We start from the raw sequence: 23,012 nt of genomic DNA, 5'->3' as shown, positions 1-23,012 counted from the left end.
ATTCCCAGTCAAATCATTCTAGACTGATTTAAATGTTCTTCAGCCTCAGCTTCCATAGGATCCAAATTAGTTGGCTTTAAGATCCCTTTCAATTCTGACACGCTTTGATTCTGTAGTTATTAATCTACATGCCATAGTTAGACTACAGAGAAATTCCAGAAACCCAAGACTGCATGCAAAACAAGATGTTAGCTATGCAAATGAGTATGTGTGTGTCTGAATCTCATTCTCCTAAGTACCTGTGATACAAACAAAAAAGGTATGATTCACTCCTCAGCCTATGTGCTAGTCTGTCAAGTCATCTGTTTTAGCCCCATATTCTAACATAACCAAGTAGTGTATTTGAATTATTCAGAATTAAAAGGATACGCCTAAAGTTGCTCTGTTATGAATTTAGGCATAAAATATGTATCCAAGCATAAAATTGTTATCCAAACTTCATTTACAAGTAGTCTTCAGTGAAGCAGGGAGAACAGACAACCTATCTTGAAAGTTCCTCTGAAAAAAGGTAAAATTCATGGTTCTAAAGGAGCTTTGGTCCCATAGTGGTTATGAATCGGGCTGAGAACCTTAAGGTCGGCAGTTTAAAACTACCAGCTGTTCCACGGAAAAAGATGAGGCTTTCTGCTCCCGTAAAGATGTACAGCCTCGGAAACCCTGTACAGGGTCGCTCTGAGTCAGAACCGACTCCAGGGCACATAACCACCACCACCACTGCCCTGGAAGTAGGAACTCAGCTGCATCGTATCAGCCTATCACTGTCCTGCTCTAATCCAGTTAAAAAGCATTATCTGAATTCTTTGCTCCACACTCTCACAAATGGTTTCGAGCTCTGGGCAACTGATTACTTGCAAGGCTAAATTACAGAGGGAACATTTTAGCTCACTCTGAAAAGCATGTACAGAACCATATGATCAATAAGCAGGTTTATAAATTTACAAGTAAGAATGGACATTATCAAACTGTCTGCTTCCAGTCATAAAGTAATCACTGTACACCTGACTCTGGTGCATCAAGGCACACTCAGTAAAGCTGTCACCGTTACTCAGCCAAGGGCCCAAACTGCAAAGGCAACCAGTACTGATAGGTAATGAGGGAGGGAGTGCTAAGCAATGGACTGTCGCTGTTTTTACTTTGAGCTCCAAGGCCTTCTGCTGGTTTTCCTGGGATAGCTGCTCACAAACCAAACTGTGCTGTTCATTCTCTTGCTGAAGTTTAGTATTTCTCAACTGAAACTGCTCCAGCTCCTTCGCAGCTCTCTCGTTCAGTATCTGAAAGATGTGGAAAGAGCTGGTTAATGTTTTGTAATCTTATTACAATATCTGCATATACATAAGAGTTCCCAGAAATCTCCTGGGAAGAAAACAACAACTACAGTTTTTTTTGTCTTTGTAGAAAGTGTTCTTTATCCTTGATGAAAGCACTAATGCGCTCAAATATGATGAATGTTAACCGGCTGAGGAAAATGACTCTTTCTAATGAATAACACAGTGAGCATCCTTTTTTTTTTTTTTTTCCTGAGAGCCTTGGGAAGTCTTGTTCACAGGTGGTGGATAAATATTTTAATGCCTGTTTGCCATTTGGCAGGCTTCTCATAGGCAACAATTGCTATAATCATTGCAAATGAACTAGAGATTCAAATAGGTTTTATCAGCTGTGAGAGCTATGTCTTCAGAAGAAAATCCTGCATTAACATGCCTACAACATTTTCTTCAACAGCACCATTCACTAACAACAACACACAGCCAATTCCCCTTCAATCCAGCTTAAGTCGAAACCGTGGAGAGCCGATTTATATCTGCCTGATTTCAGTATCAGTCAGATTCTCTTCTTCACTGCTTTGACTATCCTTAGCAGGCACAATTGTATAAAAAGAGAATAATATTTGGGGGCATATTCCTGTAGAGGGGAGGAGTACTGGGGAGCAAATGAATGGAAATACAACCAAAAGAGGAGAAGCTGGTTCAGGCACTGACTCTAAAATATAACTTCCATGCATACAAAAGTTAAACTTGGAAAGAATCCATCCGTTTCTCCATAAACAAGGGCTTAATAAAATGTAGCTGGATAATCTAAAAGTAAACTGTGTTCTACATGAGTCCCGGAAATTGCTAAACAATGCACTATTCAGTTTTTTTTATGGTCTTATCCTGAAAATTCTAAGAAAAAATCTCTCAGATTTCATGCTCAAAGATGTCTCAGGGTTTGGGGTTTTTTTTGTTTTTTCCCCCTGGAGATTGCATCTTGTGAATTGTCTATTTGTATGAAATTAATAAAGCAACTGACAAAGGTTTTTTAAGAAGAAAAGCGCTATATGGCTTGACAATTCTTTGGAGACAAAAAATCCTAAAAGGTAATATTTTCAAGAAGTCACTCTGTTTCAGTTACTGGAATTGTTTCTTTTAAAATACTACAATTGTTGATATTTGTATTACTTTAAGCCACTATAATAGTGAAAAAATATTTTTTTAAAGAAACAGTACATTATTAAAAATTCATAAAACCTGAGTATGGCTTCTTAACTTGAAACTTAAAATAAGCCTGTGTTAAAGTCACATTTGCGTATAGTAATGAGAATTGTCATAGTCAAACACCAGACTTACACTCTGTTAGAAATAAAAACAGAGAGTTTCATTGAAGGATATTACAGCAAAGCATTTCACGAAATGGGGAGACACTCAGATACCCAGACTAGAGGCTGCCAAATGTGTTCCAAATGGCAAAGAACGGAAACGTAGTTTTTAGCAGACGAAACAAACAAAAGACCCGTGCGTCACAGGCCCAGAGAGGAGAGAAACATGCAAAACCTTAATCTGAAACTTTTAAAATTTAATCTGAAACTTTTTAACATTGGTCATATCCTGCGAGTTATTACATTCTGAGATTTTTCTTACATCCTGAGGTTTGTTTAACAAGATATTCCATCAATGATAATTCAGTCAACGTTCGGTTGCAGCTGCAGCCTGGTAGCAAGCTTATCCTTTGAGGATTTTCAAAGCATCAACAGTGAATGAAGTCTAATTTGGGGGAGTCAGGAAATCATAACTGAGGCTTGGCTAATTGGTGCTTACTTCACCTTCATTACAGGGTTACGAGACAGCAAAAGGCTCCATTTTAGCTTTATTAATTCTAATCCTGTTTCCTAGACTCTGCGGATGAAATTTGAGCAGGGCATTCTTTTTAGAGCAAACTCAGTAACCATTCTTAACAGAGACCTTCAACAAACTAGAAATCCTGAGTCCTGCTTTCTTTGTGTGACAGTAGTTAAACTTTTGCAAAGAGGCTGAATTATCTCTTGAGAACAATAGAAATGAAGATTTCCGTTTAATTTAGAATGGAGTTTTAATGTAGGCCTGGAATCTTCCCTTTCCATCAATGCTAGTACTTTAGTTTTAAGGTTCACATATACAGAATAAATGGTCGATTGAGTTCTATCCAATAGAATCGCTTATAATGATGAAAACTCGATATCTGAACTGAATGACATCACATCCACTAGTCACATGTGACAATTGAGCACTTAAGACGGTATTCATGCAACTAAAGGAGTCCTGGTGTGGTGCTGTAGGATAAGCACTGGACTGCAAGGTTGGTTTGAACTGTAAGGTCAGTGGTTCAAACCCACCAGCCACCCCTCAGATACCCTATACCAGGCTGCTATAAGTCAGAACTGACTTGACAGCATGTAACAATGGTATAAATAAGGAAGTGAATTTTTCATTTTGTTTCACTTTAATTTATATTTAAATGTACATTAGTGACACTATATTCGACAGCCTAGGTCTGTTACATAATGGTGACACCAGGAATGGATCTCACAAACATGATATTGCTGAAAGAAGTGAGATGCAAAAAACTGTGTGCATAATGTATGATTTCATTCCTGCAAAGTATAAAGACAAGCAAAACAAATCTTTGCTTAGAATTCGAGAGATCGGTGGCCTTCCCAGGAGATAATAACTGCCAGGAGGCACAAGCTGGCACTGTTGTTTCTTGAGTTAGGTGCAGGTTATCAAGATGTGTTTAAATGGTGAAAATTCATCAAACTTTACATTGCAATATATACTTGTCTGTGTACATATTGGGAACCCAGGTGGCATTTTGGTGAAAGCACTCAGTTGCTAACTGAGTGTTCAGCAGTTTGAACCCACCATTCACTCCATGGGAGAAGGATGTGGCAGTCTGCTGCCATAAAGATTTACTGCCTTAGAAACCCCCAGAACAGTTCTACTCTATCCTATAGGGTTGCCATGGAGTCCTGGTGTGGCGTTGCTGGTTAATGCGCCAAACTGCAAAGCTGCTTGAACTGCAAGGTCAGCGGTTCAAGATCACCAGCTGCTCCTTGGAAACCCTACACAGGGTCGCTATGGGTCTGAATCGACTCGACAGCACTTAACAACAACAACATAGGGTTGCTGTGGAGTCCTGGTGTGGTGCTATGGGTTAATGAGCCAAACTGCAAAGCCCTTTGAGCTGCAAGTTTGGCAGTTCAAGCTCACCAGCTGCTCCTCGGAAACCATATACAGGGTCGCTGTGGGTCAGAAGTGACTCAACAGCACTTAACAACAACAACAGAGTTGCTATGAGTTAGAAATGACTTGATGGCAGTGGGGTTGGGGGGCTGGGGTGCATATTATACATCAATGTTGTTTGTTAGATGCCATAGAAGGTTAACTCAAAAGCATCAATTCTTCTACGGTCTTCCTTATTCACTTCCTTATTCACAGCTTCCGCATGCATATGAGGTTATTGAAAATACCATGGCTTGGGTCAGGTGCAGCCAGAGCGCTCCTTTGAGGCCAAGATGGCTAAACTTCATCTCACATACTTTGGACATATTGTCAGGAGGGAACAGTCGCTGGAGAAGGGCATCATGTTTGGTAAGGTAGAGGGTCAGAGAGGAAGAGGAAGACCCCCAACGAGATGGATTGGCCAAGTGGCAGCACTGATGGACTCAAGCGTGCCAACAATTGTGAGGTTGGCCTAGGATCGCGCAGTGTTTCGTTCTGCTGTGCATAAGGTCACTATGAGTCGGTACCAACTCGATGGCACCTAACAACAACAACATAGAAGGTTAAAAGAAATGAATTTACCTGATGGAGTGGGAGGTAAAGGAGAGCATATCTACCTCTAAGAACCAAAGACAAAATACAGCAATGGGTGTCATGTTACCAACATCAGTAGTGAGGGGAATCTGATGTTTTTCAGAGATTCAAAACGCTAAGAAGGGCTCAAACCACAGGAATGTCTGTGTTCCCTAGATAACTGAAAACCACCCAGTGCACCTTCTGCTCCTTTAGCTGCTGCTCCAGTTTCTGCAGCTCCTCCTTGCTTTTCTGCACATACTGCTGGAGAGCCTTGATTTCCGACTGCTTGGTGTCCATGTCCGTCTGTATCTGTTTGAGCTCTTTCTCTAGTTTTTCCTTCTTCCGAGACTCTCGCGAAGCTTCATTCTGGCGTTGTTGGATTTCCTGTTGGAACTAAGGTCACAGAAAGAAGAAAGAAGGAAGAAATGGACCTCTCCCTGCCTGCAGCAGGGCTAGATTCCCTTGCTCTCAGGCCTTTCATCACTAGGACGGTCACTAGGGAGCAGGATGAGCCCTATATGACAATCACCTTGAAGTACCATTTTCAAACTTTTCAAGGCCACAGACAGTTCTGTGTTGTTTATCAGGGTTTAGATACCAAATACCCACCTTAATAGTGGAGGATAAGTAAACAAAGGATGGTATTATTAAATATGTAAGCCCAAAGCTTTAAGGAAGTTAAACAAGAAATAATCCATCCAATTCTCCATCAACAGAGACTAAGTAAAATGCAGCCAGTTGTCCTAATATGAAATTGTGTTTCACATGAACCTAAGCAAAGCACTACAGTTTTATCATGATGTTCAAATTCTAAGGAAAGTCTTTCTCTTTCAATGGCACGATCAAGGAAATCTCAGGTTCTATCCTGGAGACTGTCCTGTTATTTTCGAATTGGCTCCTGACTTTATGTAAATATCTTCAGATGGACTCAACTAGGTGTCTTTCTTATGTAGGAGAAAGGCCAAAGGAACTACTTCCATCATCTCTAGATGCAGGGTCTCCTTGCCTTCATAGGAGGCACCTTCTGCGCAATAGCCTACCTTAACCACTTCTCAGACAGAAAATTTAGAAAGTAAACTTCCCTGGCAGGAACAAACCAGATACGTAGGTACAACAGTGGATGATGCTTCACTTGGGCATAAAGAGGTAAATCTGAGAGAGGACCAAGAAGGAAGGAAGCCTGAGCAAGGACAAAGCGTCCTTCAGGAAGGTAATATTCCTTCATCGTGTGCTCCCTGGTTAAGCAGACCTGACTGATGGCTTGCTCTGCCTCTTCTCTTGATCGCTCCATTTCTTGTTGCTGCATGGTAATCTGAGCTAAAGACTCTCGTAGTTTCACCACTTCTGTCAAAAGCTGGTCCCGCTCCTTAGTTACTTCTTCTTTGAACTTCAGTAAATCTCGGATGCTAAAAAAGGGGAAAACATTCTGATTAAGAAGGGGCCTTCTTATCCTGTGTGCTCAGTTTCATGGGGAAGACTGCAGATCAACAAGGAACACTATTCATTAAAGAGATTAATTAAATAGGAAGGCCTTTACCCTGATCTGAGTTGCTGGTTAGCGATATGCTCACTGAAAAGAAGTTCCAATAATAACTTGTCGAATATCCTGTTTTTATTTTTAAGAAAATGAAGTGCTCTTTGGGTGTGAGTGTGTGTGTGTGTAGAAGTCCAGAAAAATAAGGTATCTAAGGAGTAGAAATTAGGGCGGAGGAGTTCATGGATGATTTTTAGTTCTTACTTTCCACACCTCTTTATTATTTGAACTTGTGACAAGCCTATATTACTATTACCACCAACACTTACAATTAACCTAAGATGTTAATTTAGGAGATTATTTAATATATCCACTGGAGGGCTATGATCATGGTTATAAAGACTAGAATGAATCCTAAACATAAGTAAATAATATACACTCCAAGTGTTCTCTCCATTCACCCAAAGAGATCCATTCTCCCAAAGGAATTCAACCTAGATAAAATGTTCCCAAGAAGATTTGGAAAAGCATTCATGATGTCATTTTTTGGAAGGTGTGTGATAAACATCATGTATTTGAACTGTAAACCAGTTACCACATATTTCAAAAGCCATGGCATTATTTGGCTTGACTTTCTGAAGAATTAGCAGTTTGAGAGTAGAAAAATGACCTCAGTAGCAGAATTAATCTAGTGCAAAGCAAACCATTTAGAGCTGAGAAAGCAGAAGAGAGTTTGCATTCCAGACTTGCAGCTGACAGCCATCAAACAACTGTTCAAATCACAGTAATTTGACAGTGTTTACTTACCAACAACTTTGATACAACATAAATGTTTAATAAGGAACCTTCCAAACCTCACTCAAGCTCTTCTTCCCCAGAAACAAACCCTCAAATTCTAAGGTTATTTGAAAGATAAACCGCTAGACTTGAGCACATTATCCAAGTTATAATTCTGAGGTGGATGGTTTCTTTGGTTCTCCTTACCTCATTCAATGCTCGACAGAACACCTGTTATCTGAAATAGTTGCCTCACACTATTCTTGTTAAAGCCGAAGAGTTGGTTCTGGCTCATAGTTACTATAAATAGCAACTCTGCAAAGGGTTTCTGAAGAGAGACTGGTGAGCTGGAACTGCCGACCTTGCGGTTCAAACTGCCGACCTTGCAGCCCAGTGCATTAACCTGCAGCACCACAACAGGGCTCTTGCTTCGTTGATGTGAATGTGTTTGACATCTTTAATAAGATTTATTGTTAGATGGTGTCAAGCAGCTCCACCTCACAGCAGCCTCATGCAAACAGATGGAAATACTGCCCGGGCCGACACCATCCTCACATTCGTTGTGTTTGAGACCATTGTTATCACTGTGTCCTCTACTTCACCAAGCATGATGTCCTCTTCCAGATAACTCTTGATAACATATCCAAAGTATGTGAGACAAGGTCTCCTCATCCTCACTTTTAAGGAGCATTCTAGATGTACTTCTTCCAAGACAGATTTGTTTGTTCTTCTGGTAGTTCTTGGTACTTTCAATATTCTCCACCAACACCTTAATTCAAAGGCATCAAGTCTTCTCTGGTCTTCCTTATTCATTGTTCAGCTTTCACATGCATATGAGGTGACTGAAAATACCATGGCTTGGGTCAGGCACACTTTACTCCTCAGACTGACATCTTTCCACTTTGACACTTTACAGAGGTCTTTTTGCAGCAGATTTGTCCAACACAATATGTCCTTTGATTTCTTGACTGCTTGCTTCTATGAGCATTGATTGTGGGTCCAAGGAAAATGAAATCCTTGACAACTTCAATTATTTCTTCATTCACCCCATGATGTTGTTGTGAAGATTTCTGTTTCGTTTATGTTGAGATATAAACCATACTGAAAGTTGTAATCAACAAATGCTTCAAGCCCTCTCATCTTTCAGCAAGCAAGGTTGTGTCATCTCCATATTGCAGGTTGTTTGTGAGCCTTTCTTTAATCCTGATGTCTTATTTTTCTTCATCTGGTTCGTTTTCCCAGATTACTTGATCAGCATGCAGACTGAATAAATATGGTGACAGGCTACAACCCTGAGGCACACTGTTCCTGATTTTAAAACATGCAGCATCTCCTTATTCTGTTACAATGGCTGTCTCTTGTTCTATGAGCAGGTTCTGCATGTGCACAATTAAGTGCCCTGGAATTTCTGGTCTTCCCAGTGTCATCCTTAATAAGAAGATGGAGTCCATTATTACAGGGACCACATTTTCTGGTTTGTTTCCTCTTCTTCCTTTTCCCCAACAGCTGTGCTATTGATCAAAGTCGGATACGTGTATATAAAAAGCATAAGCAGCCTAGAGAGAATTTAGATTTGGTTAAGGAGTCCTGGTGTGGCAGTGCGGAATAAAGCACTCTACTGCAAGGTCAGCAGTTCAAACTCAAGAGCTGCTCCTTGTAAACCCTGTACAGGGTCACTATGAGTCAGAACTGACTCAATGACACTTAACAACAAGGATGCCCAAGGCTGTGAATGCTCATTCCTGATCCATTACTTTATTCATTGCTTTGCATGCCCTGCACAATGCTAGACAGATAAAAGTGTCTTCCTTTAAGAAGTCATAGCCTGATGGGTAAAGAAACATGTCAAGTAATCATTGTAATACAACGTGACCAGTTCCATTCTAGAGGTAAGTGTCAGGTCCTATGGAAACAGAGTGCAGTGACTCTTTCTGCCCAGTCGTCAGGGTAGTCGCAGACAGAGACTTGGACAGGCAAGGTTGGAACACAATTGCTGATGGTGGTGAAGTTAAGGTGGTGTTGGAAATGCCACTGGATGCATAGGAGCTTACGGTGTGGTTGTTGTTGTTAAGTGTGAAGCGACCCTGTATAGAGTATCACTGACCTTGTGATTCGCAGTCTGGCACTTATCCTACAGTACCACAGCAGGAGTCCGCAACACTCCTTACTGTGTGGAGGTAATAAAAGGCATTCAAGACATAGAAAGCAGCATGTGCAGAAGTGTGAAGGCAAGAGCAAGTATGATAGAGATTGAAATAAGGCTAGAGAGGCTGGTTGGGGCCGACCTACGAAGGCCACTGAAAGACAAGCTCAAAAGTTTGGACTTTATCCCTTGGCCCTGGATAGCTATTAAAGGTGTTTATGCTGGTAGTGGGTACATGCAAGTGTGTGTTTCAAAAGCAATGTGAAGGATGGAATAAAGAGGGGCAGGGAGAGCAGGTAGAAGGCTACTGCCAAATCCAGAAGAAAACAAAGGGCATAATTTAAGGCAGTACCACTGTGGACAGGAGAATGGAAAGACCCAAGTGAGATGTCAAAGACCGAGCCAATAGCACTTAGCTTTCAGGAATCAGGGAATGGCAGAGGTAGAGAGCAATTCTGTTTTCTGGTGCTGATCCGAAATGGATAGGGAGGATGGTGATCCAATTGATCATGGAGAGTGTATGCGAAGAGCTGAGAGTCTGAACAGAAGACAGTCTGTTCCAGTCTACACAAGAGAAAGAAATCTTGACTCATTTTAAGACCATACTATTGATTCTCTCAGACCCAGAATTTTAATATTCCCACAAATTAGAAGCTCTTGGGTGTGTATAAAGGGAGTATTAAAAAGAAAAACGAGCAATAAACAGAAAACAATCACCAGAAACCCATCATGGAAGAGTCTTGTATCACAGAACATTTAAGAGGACGCTGGCAAACCTCAAGCTCTCCATTGCAGAAGGAGGCCTCTGCCAAGTTCAACGTCAAAAAGTCTAGGACCTACTTGCTATCCTGGTCCATGGACAGTCCAGATCCTTGCTCAACTAGCTTGGTCAAGTTCACTATTTCCTCTTTCAATGCAAGAATCGTCTCCTTTGCCTTCTGCTCCTTATCATAGGCTGAGTCCACCATCTTCCAGGCCTTTTCAATTTCCTACAGGGGCCACAGGACATCAGTGAGAAAACCCAAACTGGGATCCAATTCAAGATACACTGACTAAACAGAATATCATGACTGTAACACAGCAGCTATGTATAGGGGGAAAAACTATATGAGACATGAAATTCACATTGACTTACTGAATTGTTTAACATGAGCTGGTCAACACTGAACAGTACACTTAAGGAAGTAGACTGACAAAGGGTATTTTTTCTTGTATAGAAGGTTGAGCTACAAGGTTCCCATACTGTATAACTAGGGTGACAGTTTCTAACAGACATGTTAATATAGGCTTGCAAAATGAAAATAAGAATTCATGTGCTTTCCTAGTTCCGATGTTTTATAGGGGGAAAAAAAGCCTTGCCACCTAAGGAATGTTCATAGATCCAAGTCCTAAATATTAAGTTATTGATATATTCTAAATTTTAAAATGTATATTTTGTTCTTGTATCCCTAGTAAGCTTCTAGATGTGAGCTTTAGAGCAATCCAGAGCAACATGACCCTCTCTGTAACTGTGTACAACAATTATGATAGTTAAGGTTTTGTGGCGTCTTGACTGGGCAAGGGTTTTTAATGGTTTGGCACTTGAGATGTAGTTATCTCTCATGATGAGATCTAATACAATGTAATCAACTCTATTCTATGAGCAGTCAATCAACTGAAGAGAGGCTTCCTGAGAAGGTGTGGCCTGCTTCCAATATATTGGACACTCAGGCAAGGCTTGCTTGCTCTCTACCAGATCCGGATCTTATATCTAGATCATCCTTCAATCTCCGGTCCTTAGGCTTGAGACAGTAGCCTGCTCTATTACCTACTGATCCTGGGAGACATCAGAAGCCTGCCTTCTTACCTGCTGGATCTGTCTGCCTGCCTGCCATCTGACCTGCCAATCTTGGTTCATCAGCTCTGTAGCTACACAGGTCTAAAGCCTCCAGGTAGACATCTAACCCAGGGACATGGGACTAACCACCGCTACAATTATGTGAGCCAATCCCTTGATATAAACCTCTCTTTGTATATACATAAATAAGCTTCACTGGTTTGACTTCTCTAGAGGACACAGCCTAAGACAACAACCTGGGTAATTCCCATTTCCAGAAACCCAGGCCCAAGAATTCTCACCCAATGCTTATAGAGGAAAAATAAAACCCATAGCAGAGAATGGAAACAATGGTGTATGCAGTTTTGGACTCCTTTCTATTATGAAATGCAATATAGAATATTAAAAGAGATATTGAAAAGTAAAATATAGCCAACTGAGTCAGCAAGCAACCACTGTAAGTAGTACAACAGCCTTGAAGTTTATACCATCACTTAATGCCAAATGCTTTCAAGTGAAATGTGAATCTCTTATACAGGTACAAACCTATAAGGTTTATGTAAAATAGTATGTCTTTACATTCACATGAAGTAAAATGAGTCAAACAGAGTATTTCATGGAATTCACTAAATCTGTGTTCTCTATTTACATGAGTGAGAGCTGTCTCTTAGGAAACTACAGCGTTTAGTGGTTTGAAGCAAAAAGCCAGTTTGTGGGCAATGATCTTCTGCAGTGATGATTTGTGCTATTTCCAGAAGGAAAAAAAAAAATGAAGCTTATTTAAATGAAAATAGGATTATATGAAGTTTGGTCCAAACCAAACTTTACCAATTAGATTTTGATCAATTCATGATTTCTATTTCTGGATTTTCAATTTAAAATGAAGTGTTTGGTTTTATTCACCATCATAAAATGAATTGTAATCTTACATTGTTTGGGCCTTTGTTTTTGTTTTTCAGCAAGAAGAAGAAAATGACAATATAAAAACTTGGCACTAGAAAAGGAAAAGTGGTTCTTAAGAATCTTGTTACTGTTGTGAAGTGCTGCCAAGTGTCTTCCAGCTCATAACAACCCTGTGCAGGCTTTCTGAGGCGCAGCTCGTGAGTTTGAACTGCTGACCTTGTGGTTTGCAATCCAGCGCCGATCATACAGCACCACAAATAGGTAAGTCAGGTTCTGTACTGGTCTTGGAAATTAATATGAATTGGGTGACACCTAATTATACGCTGTCAAGGGAATTCTCTAAAAATGTTATAAATAATCTCTTGTAACTAAGGTTTTAATTGTAAGTTAAAATGTCTCAACCTCTTGTCACCTTGACACTGACCAGGAACATTTTTAATCAGTTTACTTTCAAAATAATACAGGATACTGAAAGGTGAAAAAATAAAATGTAAAATAAAGCCACATTTGTTCCTGTCCCCCAGACTGAACCCCTGGTGTTCTATTAGGAGGAATTGGAAGGAACAAGGGAAAAGCAAGGGAAGAAACATCATGAAAATTATTATCAGGGAATTCTCAAATTAACCCCCGCCCCCCAGTGGTTACGAATCGGGCTGCGAACTGCAAGGTTAGCAGTTTGAAACTACCAGCTGCTCCTTGGGAGAAAGATGAGGCGTTCTACTCGGAAACCCTGTGCAGGGTCGCTACGAGTCGGAACTAACTTGACGGCACTTAACAACAACAACAACAAAACTTTAGAAAAGGAGCTCTGGTAGTGTAGTTTTTACGAATCGGGCTGCTATACTCAGGGTCAGCAGTTCGAAACTACCAGCTGCTCCGCGGGAGAAAGATGAGGCTTTCTGCTCCCATAAAGATTTACAGCCTCGGAAACCCTGTATAGGGTCCCTATGAGTCGGAACTGACTCCACGGCACATAACAACAACAAACCTTTAGAAAAGGTAGAAATTGTGAAAATATCTTTAACAGCTTATTATCACACAATATTTAATTACTCATCTCAAACATCTTGAGATTCTTAATTCTGCATTTACTTATCTGTAATTCCTTTTGCTAACCTATTATTTCCCAGAAACCAAGCCAGGAAAGTTCTACATTATTTTCTGCAAGATGAAATTCATACAGGCTAATTATTTTCTTTTGAAAACGAACATTATTCCCTGGGCTTAATGAATATATAAATCAAGTAAATGTTTCCTTAGTCACTCATTTACTCCCAGCCCAGAGCTGCCCATATAATGAAAGTCTGATGTTTTAAACACAGCAAGCATTGAACACAGCTCTCATGGTTTTGTTTCTAGAAGATCACTGACTGACCTTCTTCAGGGATGCAATGGTGGTCTGGTCATCCTGAGAGAGTTTCAGGGCAGTGGCGACCTTCGCAGAATTCACCACAATCTCCGCATTTAGCTCTCTGCATTTGGCCATCAGCCGCCTTTCGTTGTCATATGACCTTTTCATTACAGCATGAAGCTTCTCATATTCAATCCTAAATTTCTCCAAACTTTTGTCTCCTGAGAGTTCATTGAGAACCTCCTGAAAATCCCTTTCGATTTCTTCAAATGCAGTTTCTTCCAGCACTAGTTTTTCATTCTTTTCCTATACAAAAGAACAAATATGGGAATGGGTATTCCGACTTTCACACCATTACTATTAAGAAATTGCTACCCATACTCCATGAATGAAAGATAAGAAAGAAGATTTTAAGGCTGTGGGGTGAGGAAGGTTCCTTGTAAACAAAGTGATACACTAACAAGTAATACTTAGAATAATAACATTTCCCACCTCATAGAATTATTGAGGATTATGTTAATGGGATAATAACCCAGGTTAAGGATTTACCCAAGTATCTGGCAAACAGTAGGTAGTCAATAAATGACAGCTTTCAGAATTATTGCAAGCTCTAGTCTCTATTCATTGCATTCTGCTTCTTACTTCCCTGAGGACAACAAGACATAGCCATGACATGCTAAGGGCAGATGCAGGGAAATCATGAACCTACCAGAACTACGGCATAGTCTCCTAACAGAGATGCCACCACTCTTAGCCCTTAAGAAACAATCAGGCAAGGTCATCCCCACAAGTATATTAAAATATCCTTTGTGCAATGTTCATGGACTTTTCGAAATTTGCTTTCCATGATTGAAAACGGGAAAAAAGTTTGTTGGTTTTGTCTTTTTTTTTTTTTTTTTTCACAAAACTGATATCAACTCATGCTATCAACCCAGTGTTTTTCAGAGTAGAACTGTGTTCCATAAGGTCTTCAATAGCCGGATCTTTGAGAGGAAGATTGCCTGGTCTTTCTTTGAAGGTACCATTGGATGGAGTCAAACCAGCAAACTGCGAGTTATTAGCTGAGTGCTTAAATGTTTGCACCACCCTGGGACTCCTTTGCATGATTAACTGAGGAAACAAAAATTTATCTAAAAATATAAATATATTTGTAATTAAAGTAAGTCTTAAATTCAAGGCCAGGGATTACATAGTTGCATAGGAATTCTTATTTCCCTAATTCTTGTTAAATATAGTACAATAATAATGGATACAGCTAACATATTCATTCATTCATTCAGTATTTACTGACCCCCTACTATACATATTGTTGTTGTTGTTGTTAAGTGCCATCGAGTCGGGTCCGACCCATAGCGACCCTGTACAGGGTTTCCGAGGGTGTAAATCTTTACGGGAGTAGAAAGCCTATACACATATATATAATATATATACACACAGATATACACATACACACACATACACACACACACACACACACACATATATATATAATATGAGTCTTGGTGTGGTGCTGTGGGTTAATGCACCAGACTGCAAAGTCATTTGAACTGCAAGGTTTGCAGTTCAAGTTCACCAGCTGCTCCTTGGAAACCCTACACAGGGTCGCTATGTGTCAGAATCGACTCGACAGCACTTAACAACAACAACAACTATATATAAGTTCTGTGGTGGCACCTATAGAAGATGCCAAGGTAAGGAGAGTTAGACTCCAGCAGCTGATGAGGTATGTATGCAGATAATGAGGGTTTGATATTGGCCATAAATGAAAGATGGCACTTTGGGGACTAAGTTGCCTCTGACCAAGCCTTGGTATTTTCAATCACCTTATACAAATGTGAAAGCTGGACAATGAGTAAGGAAGACAAAAGAACTGATGCTTTTGGACTATGATATTAGCAAAGAATATCAAAAGTCCCATGGACTGCCAGAAGAATGAATAAATCTATCTTGGAGGAAGTACAGTCAGAAAGGTCCTTATAAACCATGAGAGCAAGATTTCATCTCACATACTCTGGACATATTATCAGGATGGACTAGTCCCTGGAGAAGGACATAATGTTTGATAAAATAGGAAGTCAGCAAAAAAGTAGAAGACCTTCAACAAGATACATTGACACAGTGGCTGCAACGATCGCAGGGATTGTGAGGAGGATGCAGGACTGAGCAGTGCTTTGTTCGGGCGTACACAGAGTCCCTGTGAGTCAGAACCAACTCACCAGCACCTATCACCAACAACATAAGTAAATTTAAAGTTCTACGTGAATGCACAAGAAGAGAACTTACTCTCAAAAACAAGAATTAAAGCAAATTTCATAATGCAGGTGGCATTTGAGCAGGGCCTGAATGAAGAGTGGAATTTTCACAGATTGATCTGGGGAGAGAGGACGTCCCAGCAGAGCAAACTCTGAGCAAAGACCCAGTGTCTAGCAAGTTTCTGGCTTATGAAATTGGCTAAGAAGCTCAAGTTGGCTAAAAAACACAGAGTTAGGGACAGACTAAAAAATCCATGAATGGCATTTTCCAGAATACAGAATACATTGTTCTGTAGGCCACAAACCACCACCCAAAATTTCTGAGCCAAAAACTGCAAGACTTTTAAGGTCTCACTTGTGTTTTGATATTCTACACTCATGCACACAGAACTTTGGCATCAAAACTCTACTGCTAATCAAAGAAACCAACTGAGACAATTTCAAAATAGAGTGAAATTCTAATTCTCTCTTGAAGATTCTGGGTAAATAGTCTAGTTTACCGTCTGTTTTGACAAGTCTACATTTTTTTTTTTTTTCAAAAACATTTGTACTGTTAATTAAATCTCTAAAGATGAGATGCAAACAAAATGCAGTCTTTGGAGATTATCCCTAAAATAGATGTGGCATCACAAGCATATCTACACCATTTCGGATAACAACATTAGTACTAATTTTGAACTAAAAGGAGGCTTTTCTTCCTGACTAAAAGCAGATAATTGCAATGTAGCCATCATCCCCCAAAGGAGCAAAATCACATTCAGGAAATCCACTGCTACTGTAGGCTGAGCTTTCTTTCCTCTTGTTGCTACTAAATATAAGCACACAGAAATTGATCATGGCCATGTTCTCAGTTTCATCCCTGTAAATGGTATGAACGTCAACATTTCCTTGCCAGCCTACTGATTTGTGTGTAAGCAGGTGTTCCCTGAATACTTGGCACTTACCACAGGAATGGAAATGTATCCAAAATAGGAAAGTTTTCAAGAAACTTCTCTAAACAGAAGAGATTTGCTCAGATTGGTAGTAACTTAACATATACTACTATTAACAGGAAGGAGCTCTGGTAGTGTAATGGTTACGAATCGGGCTGCTAACCTCAAGGTCGGCAGTTCTAAACTACCAGCTGTTCCGCAGGAGAAAGAGGACTTTTTCTGCTCCTGTAAAGATTTATAGCCTTGGAAACCCTGTGCAGGGTCGCTATGAGTCGGAACCAATTCCACGGTACTTAACAACAACTATTAACAGGAAAGCAAAATAGTCTCTTATTGTTGGTCAATTCCAACTCACAGCAACCCTGCATAGGGTTTCCAAGGAGTAGCTGGTGGTTTTGAACTGTCAACTTTGTGGTTTGTAGTCCAGTGCTTATCCTACAGCACCACACCTATTGTTGTTAAATGCTGTCAAGTTGGTTCCAACTCCTAGCAACCTTGTATAGGGTTTCCAAGGAGCTACTGGTGAGTTTGAACCTCCGACCTTGCAGTTCAAACGACCTGTGGTACAGTGCTTATCCTCCAGTACCACACCAGGATCTCTTAGCTGTGACCAATAGATAGTTTGTATCTATACCAGGATAGCCCATAGCAGCACGTTTCAAAACAGCTTCAGCTAATCAGATAGGAGCTGTGATACAGCATTCCTTCATCACTTATCTGGTGGTGGTAGTCATGTGCCGGGGAGTCAGCTCCAACTCACAGCGACCCTGCATAGGGTTTCTGAGGCTATAAATCTTTATGGGAGCAGAAAGCCTCATCTTATTCCAGCAGAGCAGCTGGTAGATTCGAACTACTGACCTTGCGGTTAGCAGCCCAGTTAATAATCCACTATGCTACCAGAGCTCCTTATCTACTGAGTGTTTTTTATGTGCCAGGCACTGTTCTAGGTGTTGAGGATACCAACTTAATGGGGAGAAGGAAAGAGAAAAGGGGGAAATGAGCTGCAATGAAAGAAACCAGAGAGGAAATAGAGGCTTGTGACAGCAGAAGAGAAGAAAGTTTAATTGAGATCAAGTAAGAAGAAAAATAGGAGAAAGGAAAAAATGAGAAAAGATATTGAAAGGAAAGGTAGAATGGGAAATGATTAACTCATAGAATTGGTATTGGGAGTTTATGGATGGGGAATAAAGAATGAGATAAACCAAGATGATGTCTAGTTGGAGAGAAAGGGAGGAAATACTCAAAACAAACAAAGAGAAAATGAAGGAGATCTAGCAGGAAGTAGAAAAAGAAACGTGAAGGAAAGAGATATGGGTGAGTGTGGGTAATGGCAGCAAGTAATAGGATCACAGGAGCACGATGCCCTAGGCAGACAGTGATGGAGGGAGTAAAGGGGGCTGGATGATACGAGAGGAAAGCCTATTGACCACAGGAAGATGGAACCAATAAAGGGAAACTGGAAATGGAAGATAGGGGATGATGGGATGTGAGTGATATGGAGGAGACAAGACGATGAACTAGAATAGGGGACTAGGGTTATGGGGCTAGTGTGAGAAGCTGGGACCAGAGCCAGCATCATGAATGTGACCTGCACAATCACACAGGGCAATATGTTGAGATGGGTCCTGCCCTTGGCTTAACACTCTACTGTCTTAATAATTTTTGTTCAATTGGTTCCACATTTAAATTTTGCACTAGACCCTGCACGTTATGTAGTTGGTCCTGGCTGGGACTGACCATAATGGGGAGGTGGAGGGTAAGGAGCAGGGAGGCTGTGATGAAAAAGGACAGATTCGGGTAAAGCCATGTGAAGGCAGGCTAGACATGGATGGAGGCTGTGAACAACAGGCACCTAAAATTTTGGGGGTTATAATGGACAGACCAGGGTCATGTAAGGATTGCAGGAATGCCCCCTCATTAGTGAGGTTGAAAATGGGGTGGTACAATATATGAAGGAACAAATGTAGACTGCAAGATAATGCCACAGGAATCAGTGAGTGAAGGGGCAGTGGTACTGGCTGAAGGGCTTTAATGAAGATGTGTGGTGGGGTGATCAGATGATAGGGAATCAGGGTGGACAGGGTCAGTGAATGGGGGTGACTGGTGGCATCTTCTAGAAACGCTTAGCTGAAACGTCTTCAATATTTCTATTTGCATCTCTCTTGTGGCATCATCAGATGGCTCAAAATTTAGCGGTGAGTGCATGCCTTGTGTGAGTCTGTGAATTCATGAATTTCCACAGCACCTAGCACGTGGCCAGTTTAAAAGGGGGAGAGGAGAGGATGGGGGTTTGTCCACAGAATGGAAGAAGAGTCAAGAGGTAATTCGAGGCAGAGTCGACTGGAAGAGGGGAGGATGGCTATTGATGAGGGAAATCTTGGAATCAGTAGATGTGGTGGGGGTGAATAAAGTACAGTAGGGAAGGGCGAGTGAGAAGCAACAGAGAGAGGGGAGCAGACGCCTGACCTCGGCCATCCTGATGCTCTCTGGGGCGGCCTCAGAGACTGCTGTGGAGATCGCAGAACCTGGACCGGAGGCTGGGGGAAGAGGCTGTACACTATCCCCAGCGTCTAAAACAGCGCCACGTTATCCGTAGTCCCCGCCCGGCGGAAACCCGGCGCTCGGCGCGTCCTCCTGTCGCCTGGCAACTGCCAGGCCCCTAGGGGAACTCGTGGACGTTCGAAAGAGGCGGAGCGAGGAGTGTCTGAAGCCTGCATATGGGCGGTATTCAGCAAAAGTCCCCTTGAACAAGGATGTTGTTGTTAAGTGCCGTGGAGTCGGTTCCGACTCATAGCGACCCTGCACAGGGTTTCCGAGGCTGTTAATCTTTACAGGAGCGGAACGCCTCATCTTTCTCCCGCGGAGCAGCTGGTAGTTTCGAACCGCTGACTTTACGGTTCGCAGCCCGGTTCGTAACCACTACGCTACCAGAACAAGGATAGGCAGGAAAATAAGGAGGTGGTGCCTCTGAGAAGCTGGGAGGAGTCTTTAGGTGTGCGCACTAGATTGAAATACCCAAGAGAAAGGGCGCGCCGGGACCGAATAGGCAGAGGCGTCCTGGAAGGAGAATGGTGGGAAGGTTGGAGCCTGTAATTGACTACCATGGATAGATAGATCTTGTAAGGCAATGTGGGGCGGAGAATTCTGTATGAGAATCAAAGCAACTAGATCAAAGGAACCCTTATGAAGTAGCTACTGTGTGAGAGACACAGAGGGAGAACCTGCCTTGAAAGGCTTCCCAACCGAGTGGTGAGGAAAATAGGGTGCTGAGCTCAGGAGAACGACTTGTAGAACCACTCTCCGGGTGCTCCTTTTTCTGCCCTCTTTGGACTTCAGGTGCAGACAGCTGAAGTTATGGCACTCTTTGATTCATAAATGTAAAGCCCACTCTTGCTTAATTTTCTCCTTTCGTCCCCATCTCTACGACCACCCCCATAGGTATTACTGTGCATAGACAGTTATTTTTTTAAATATATTTAGCATTTTATTCGTGTATTTTTAATTTTTAATAAGGGCATTAAGCGTTGTTGTTGTTGTGAAATGTCACCGAGTCAATTCTGACTCATAGTGACCCTGTATCGGGTTTCCGAGGAGTGGCTGGTGAGTTCAAACGACTAATCTTGTGGTTTGAAGTCCAATGCTGATCCTACAGCACCACACCCAGAGTCCTATTAGACTTTGTTGTTGTTGTTGTTCTTGTTAAGTGCCATCAAGTGGGTTCTGAACCATAATGACCTTGTATAGGGTTTCCAAGGAGCGACTGGTGAGCTTGAACCGCTGACCTTGTAGTTCACATGGATTATGCCATCCAGTGCATTAAGCCACAGCGCCACACCAGGACTCCTTTAGGGATCATTTTTAAGTGCTTTCAAATCGGTTCGGCGACCCTGCACAGGATTTCTGATACTGTAAATCTCTCTGCGGAAGCAGGAAACCTCATCAGTTCCTACCCAAATCATAAACCTAGAAGGCTATGCCTACTAGAATGAACCTTTATCAAATTCATCTACCCAGAGATGCTATAATGCAGGTGGTCTTAGAGGTGGCAGATGGAGCTGGAGAAGCCGGCTAAACTAAACTGTAAGCCAAGCCAATAGAAATGGGGTGGAGCGGGGAGTAGCAATTCAACTGAGGTGACGTTGTATGTTACAGGAAACCTGTTACAAGTTGGGACCACCAGCTTGTGGGACCACCATGATCCAGAGAGATGCCATAAGTTTCCTAAAGGAAACTTTCTCAATAGAGAAAGACCTAGTGGTTCCTAGTCATCCACACCTTGCACTGGTGTCAATTATGGGCCATGCACCTTCGCAGTCCCTAGGGATCTCCAAAAGAATCATTTCACAAGCAAGTGGCCTGCCAAGGTAACAGAAATACCATCCAGCAAACACTGGGTTTTTTTTAAGCACTTGCTACATGGCAGGCACAGGCTGGCCATAGAAATCACTAAGTTGACAAAGGCCGAGTCACTGCCCTTCACAGCCACCATCTGGCATTGGGAGAAAGAGAGAAAGGAACATCTACATTTAGTTCTGACATAATACAATGTCAGGATGGGTCATGTGGCCAGAGAGGGAAGCTAGACACTGATGCCTGAGAGCTTATGATACAAGGACCGAAAGACCTAATATGGGGAATCAGAGAGTTGCAAGAAAGGCGGAAAAGCATATGATGTGTTCAGCTCACAGGAAAGAGATGCAGGTGGGCATCCACAACGGTGAATGAGTGAATGGCAGGATGGATAGTTGGACAAATTAATTTATGCCAATGAAAAGAAAATGTTTGAGTTCCAATTTTCCAAACTATGGAAGACTTACTGACCATTTGGCTCCCTTTTGTGGTTGTAATGAAAAATATCACTAGGTGGCATCATACTACCAAAAGAATATTAATAGGTGCCGCCCTCCTCATTGTCTAGAAATTCTGCAAGAACCAAAACCAGAGATGGAACCAACTCTCTACTTTGTTGTTAAGTGGCACGGAGCTGGTTCAACTTAGATGTATAAAAATGCTTCTGTTATTCTAATTTCTCATGACACTCACTTTGTTTATTTGTTGAGTGCCTACCATATGCCAACCCTCTGTTGCGCACTGTGAAGAATACAAAAGGAGCCGAAGACACGATCCCTGCCCTGAAGCAGCATAAACCAAATCAAACCAAACCTGTTGCCATCAAGTAGATTCCAACTTAGAGTGACTACATGGGGCAGAGGAGAACTGTCCCAGAGGATTTCCAGTGGTGCAGCACTGTGGGATAAAGCACTGGACCACAGGGTCTGTGGTTCAAATTCACCAGCCACTTCTTGGAAATCCTATCCAGGGTCGCTATGAGTGGTAGGAACCGACTCAGTGGCACTTAACAACAACAATCTTTACAAAGCAGATTGCCACACCTGTCTCCTGTGGAGCAGCTGGTAGGTGAGAACCACTAACCTTTGGGTTAGCTGCTGAGCGCTGAACCACTGCACCATCAGGGCTGCTAGGTGGGAGGGGCATAAAGAGAGGTAAAGCATGCAACCATCCTCCTGCATCCCCCACTCTACCCCAAAAAAGGCTAAGAAAAGCAGCCCAGGGCAGCATGAAATATGCACTGAAATGTTGGTATTAAAACTCACTGTCCTGAATGATGGAATCCTCTGGATTTTCGGATGCCTCCTCCCACCACTCTCTCCTCACCACACCTGTTTCTTTCAGCTCCATAACTATATCATGTTCCTTCTCACTGCCTGGACTTCAAACCAATGTGTCTGCAATACTCCACCCTCCCTCTTCACCTGGCTAACACTCGTCCATCCTTCCCTCACCTCTTACTTCTCCAGGGAGACCTTTTCTGACCAGCCTCCCCATCCAACCGACCTTTTTCAAGTACCAGGTACTTGTATTCCTTGGAATGTCTCACGACAGCAGTTAATTATGCATTCATGTGAATTGTTGTTGTTTAATATTCACGTCCCTCAAAGACAGTCAAACAACCAGAGGGCAAGGATTATGTCTGTCTTGTCCAGCCCTGTGTCTTCAGCAGCCAGCATTCTGCTCAATAAATAATGGTTGAGTGACTGTTGAGTATGTTCTAAAATACGACAGACCACTTAAGAATGGTTTACTAGGCAGAGCTAATAAGGCCACATGGTTCTCATGCGTGGGCCTTAAGTGATACATACAAGAGAGCTTCAAAAAGTTCATGGAAAAATGGAATTAAAAAATAATAAATTTTTCCATGAACTTTTTGAAGTTTGTTCATAGAACTTGGAGAGAGAGGAGAAAATATGAGGAATCT

At 41.7% G+C, this 23,012-nt stretch overlaps 1 protein-coding gene across 1 annotated transcript in view; it reads right to left on the bottom strand.

Annotated features, from left to right (window-relative positions):
• CCDC147 (coiled-coil domain containing 147) overlaps window positions 1-19,281 on the bottom strand; it is a 153,675-nt gene extending 134,394 nt beyond the window's left edge. The window contains exons 1-6 of the mRNA XM_006831481.1: window positions 19,202-19,281; window positions 13,576-13,857; window positions 10,322-10,470; window positions 6,337-6,493; window positions 5,286-5,480; window positions 1,134-1,271 (exon numbers count right to left, since the gene is read on the bottom strand). Of these exons, the coding sequence (XP_006831544.1) occupies window positions 1,134-1,271; window positions 5,286-5,480; window positions 6,337-6,493; window positions 10,322-10,470; window positions 13,576-13,857; window positions 19,202-19,210 (930 nt within the window). The 5' untranslated portion in view covers window positions 19,211-19,281. The remainder of the gene's footprint in view (window positions 1-1,133; window positions 1,272-5,285; window positions 5,481-6,336; window positions 6,494-10,321; window positions 10,471-13,575; window positions 13,858-19,201) is intronic.
• Between the last annotated feature and the right edge of the window lie 3,731 nt (window positions 19,282-23,012).

This window comes from Chrysochloris asiatica, unplaced genomic scaffold (assembly GCF_000296735.1).
Source record: "Chrysochloris asiatica unplaced genomic scaffold, ChrAsi1.0 scaffold00003, whole genome shotgun sequence".
Taxonomy (NCBI): Eukaryota; Metazoa; Chordata; class Mammalia; order Afrosoricida; family Chrysochloridae; genus Chrysochloris; species Chrysochloris asiatica.
Note: the sequence above shows the minus strand (reverse complement) of the source record. Positions and strands in the feature narration are given on the sequence as shown.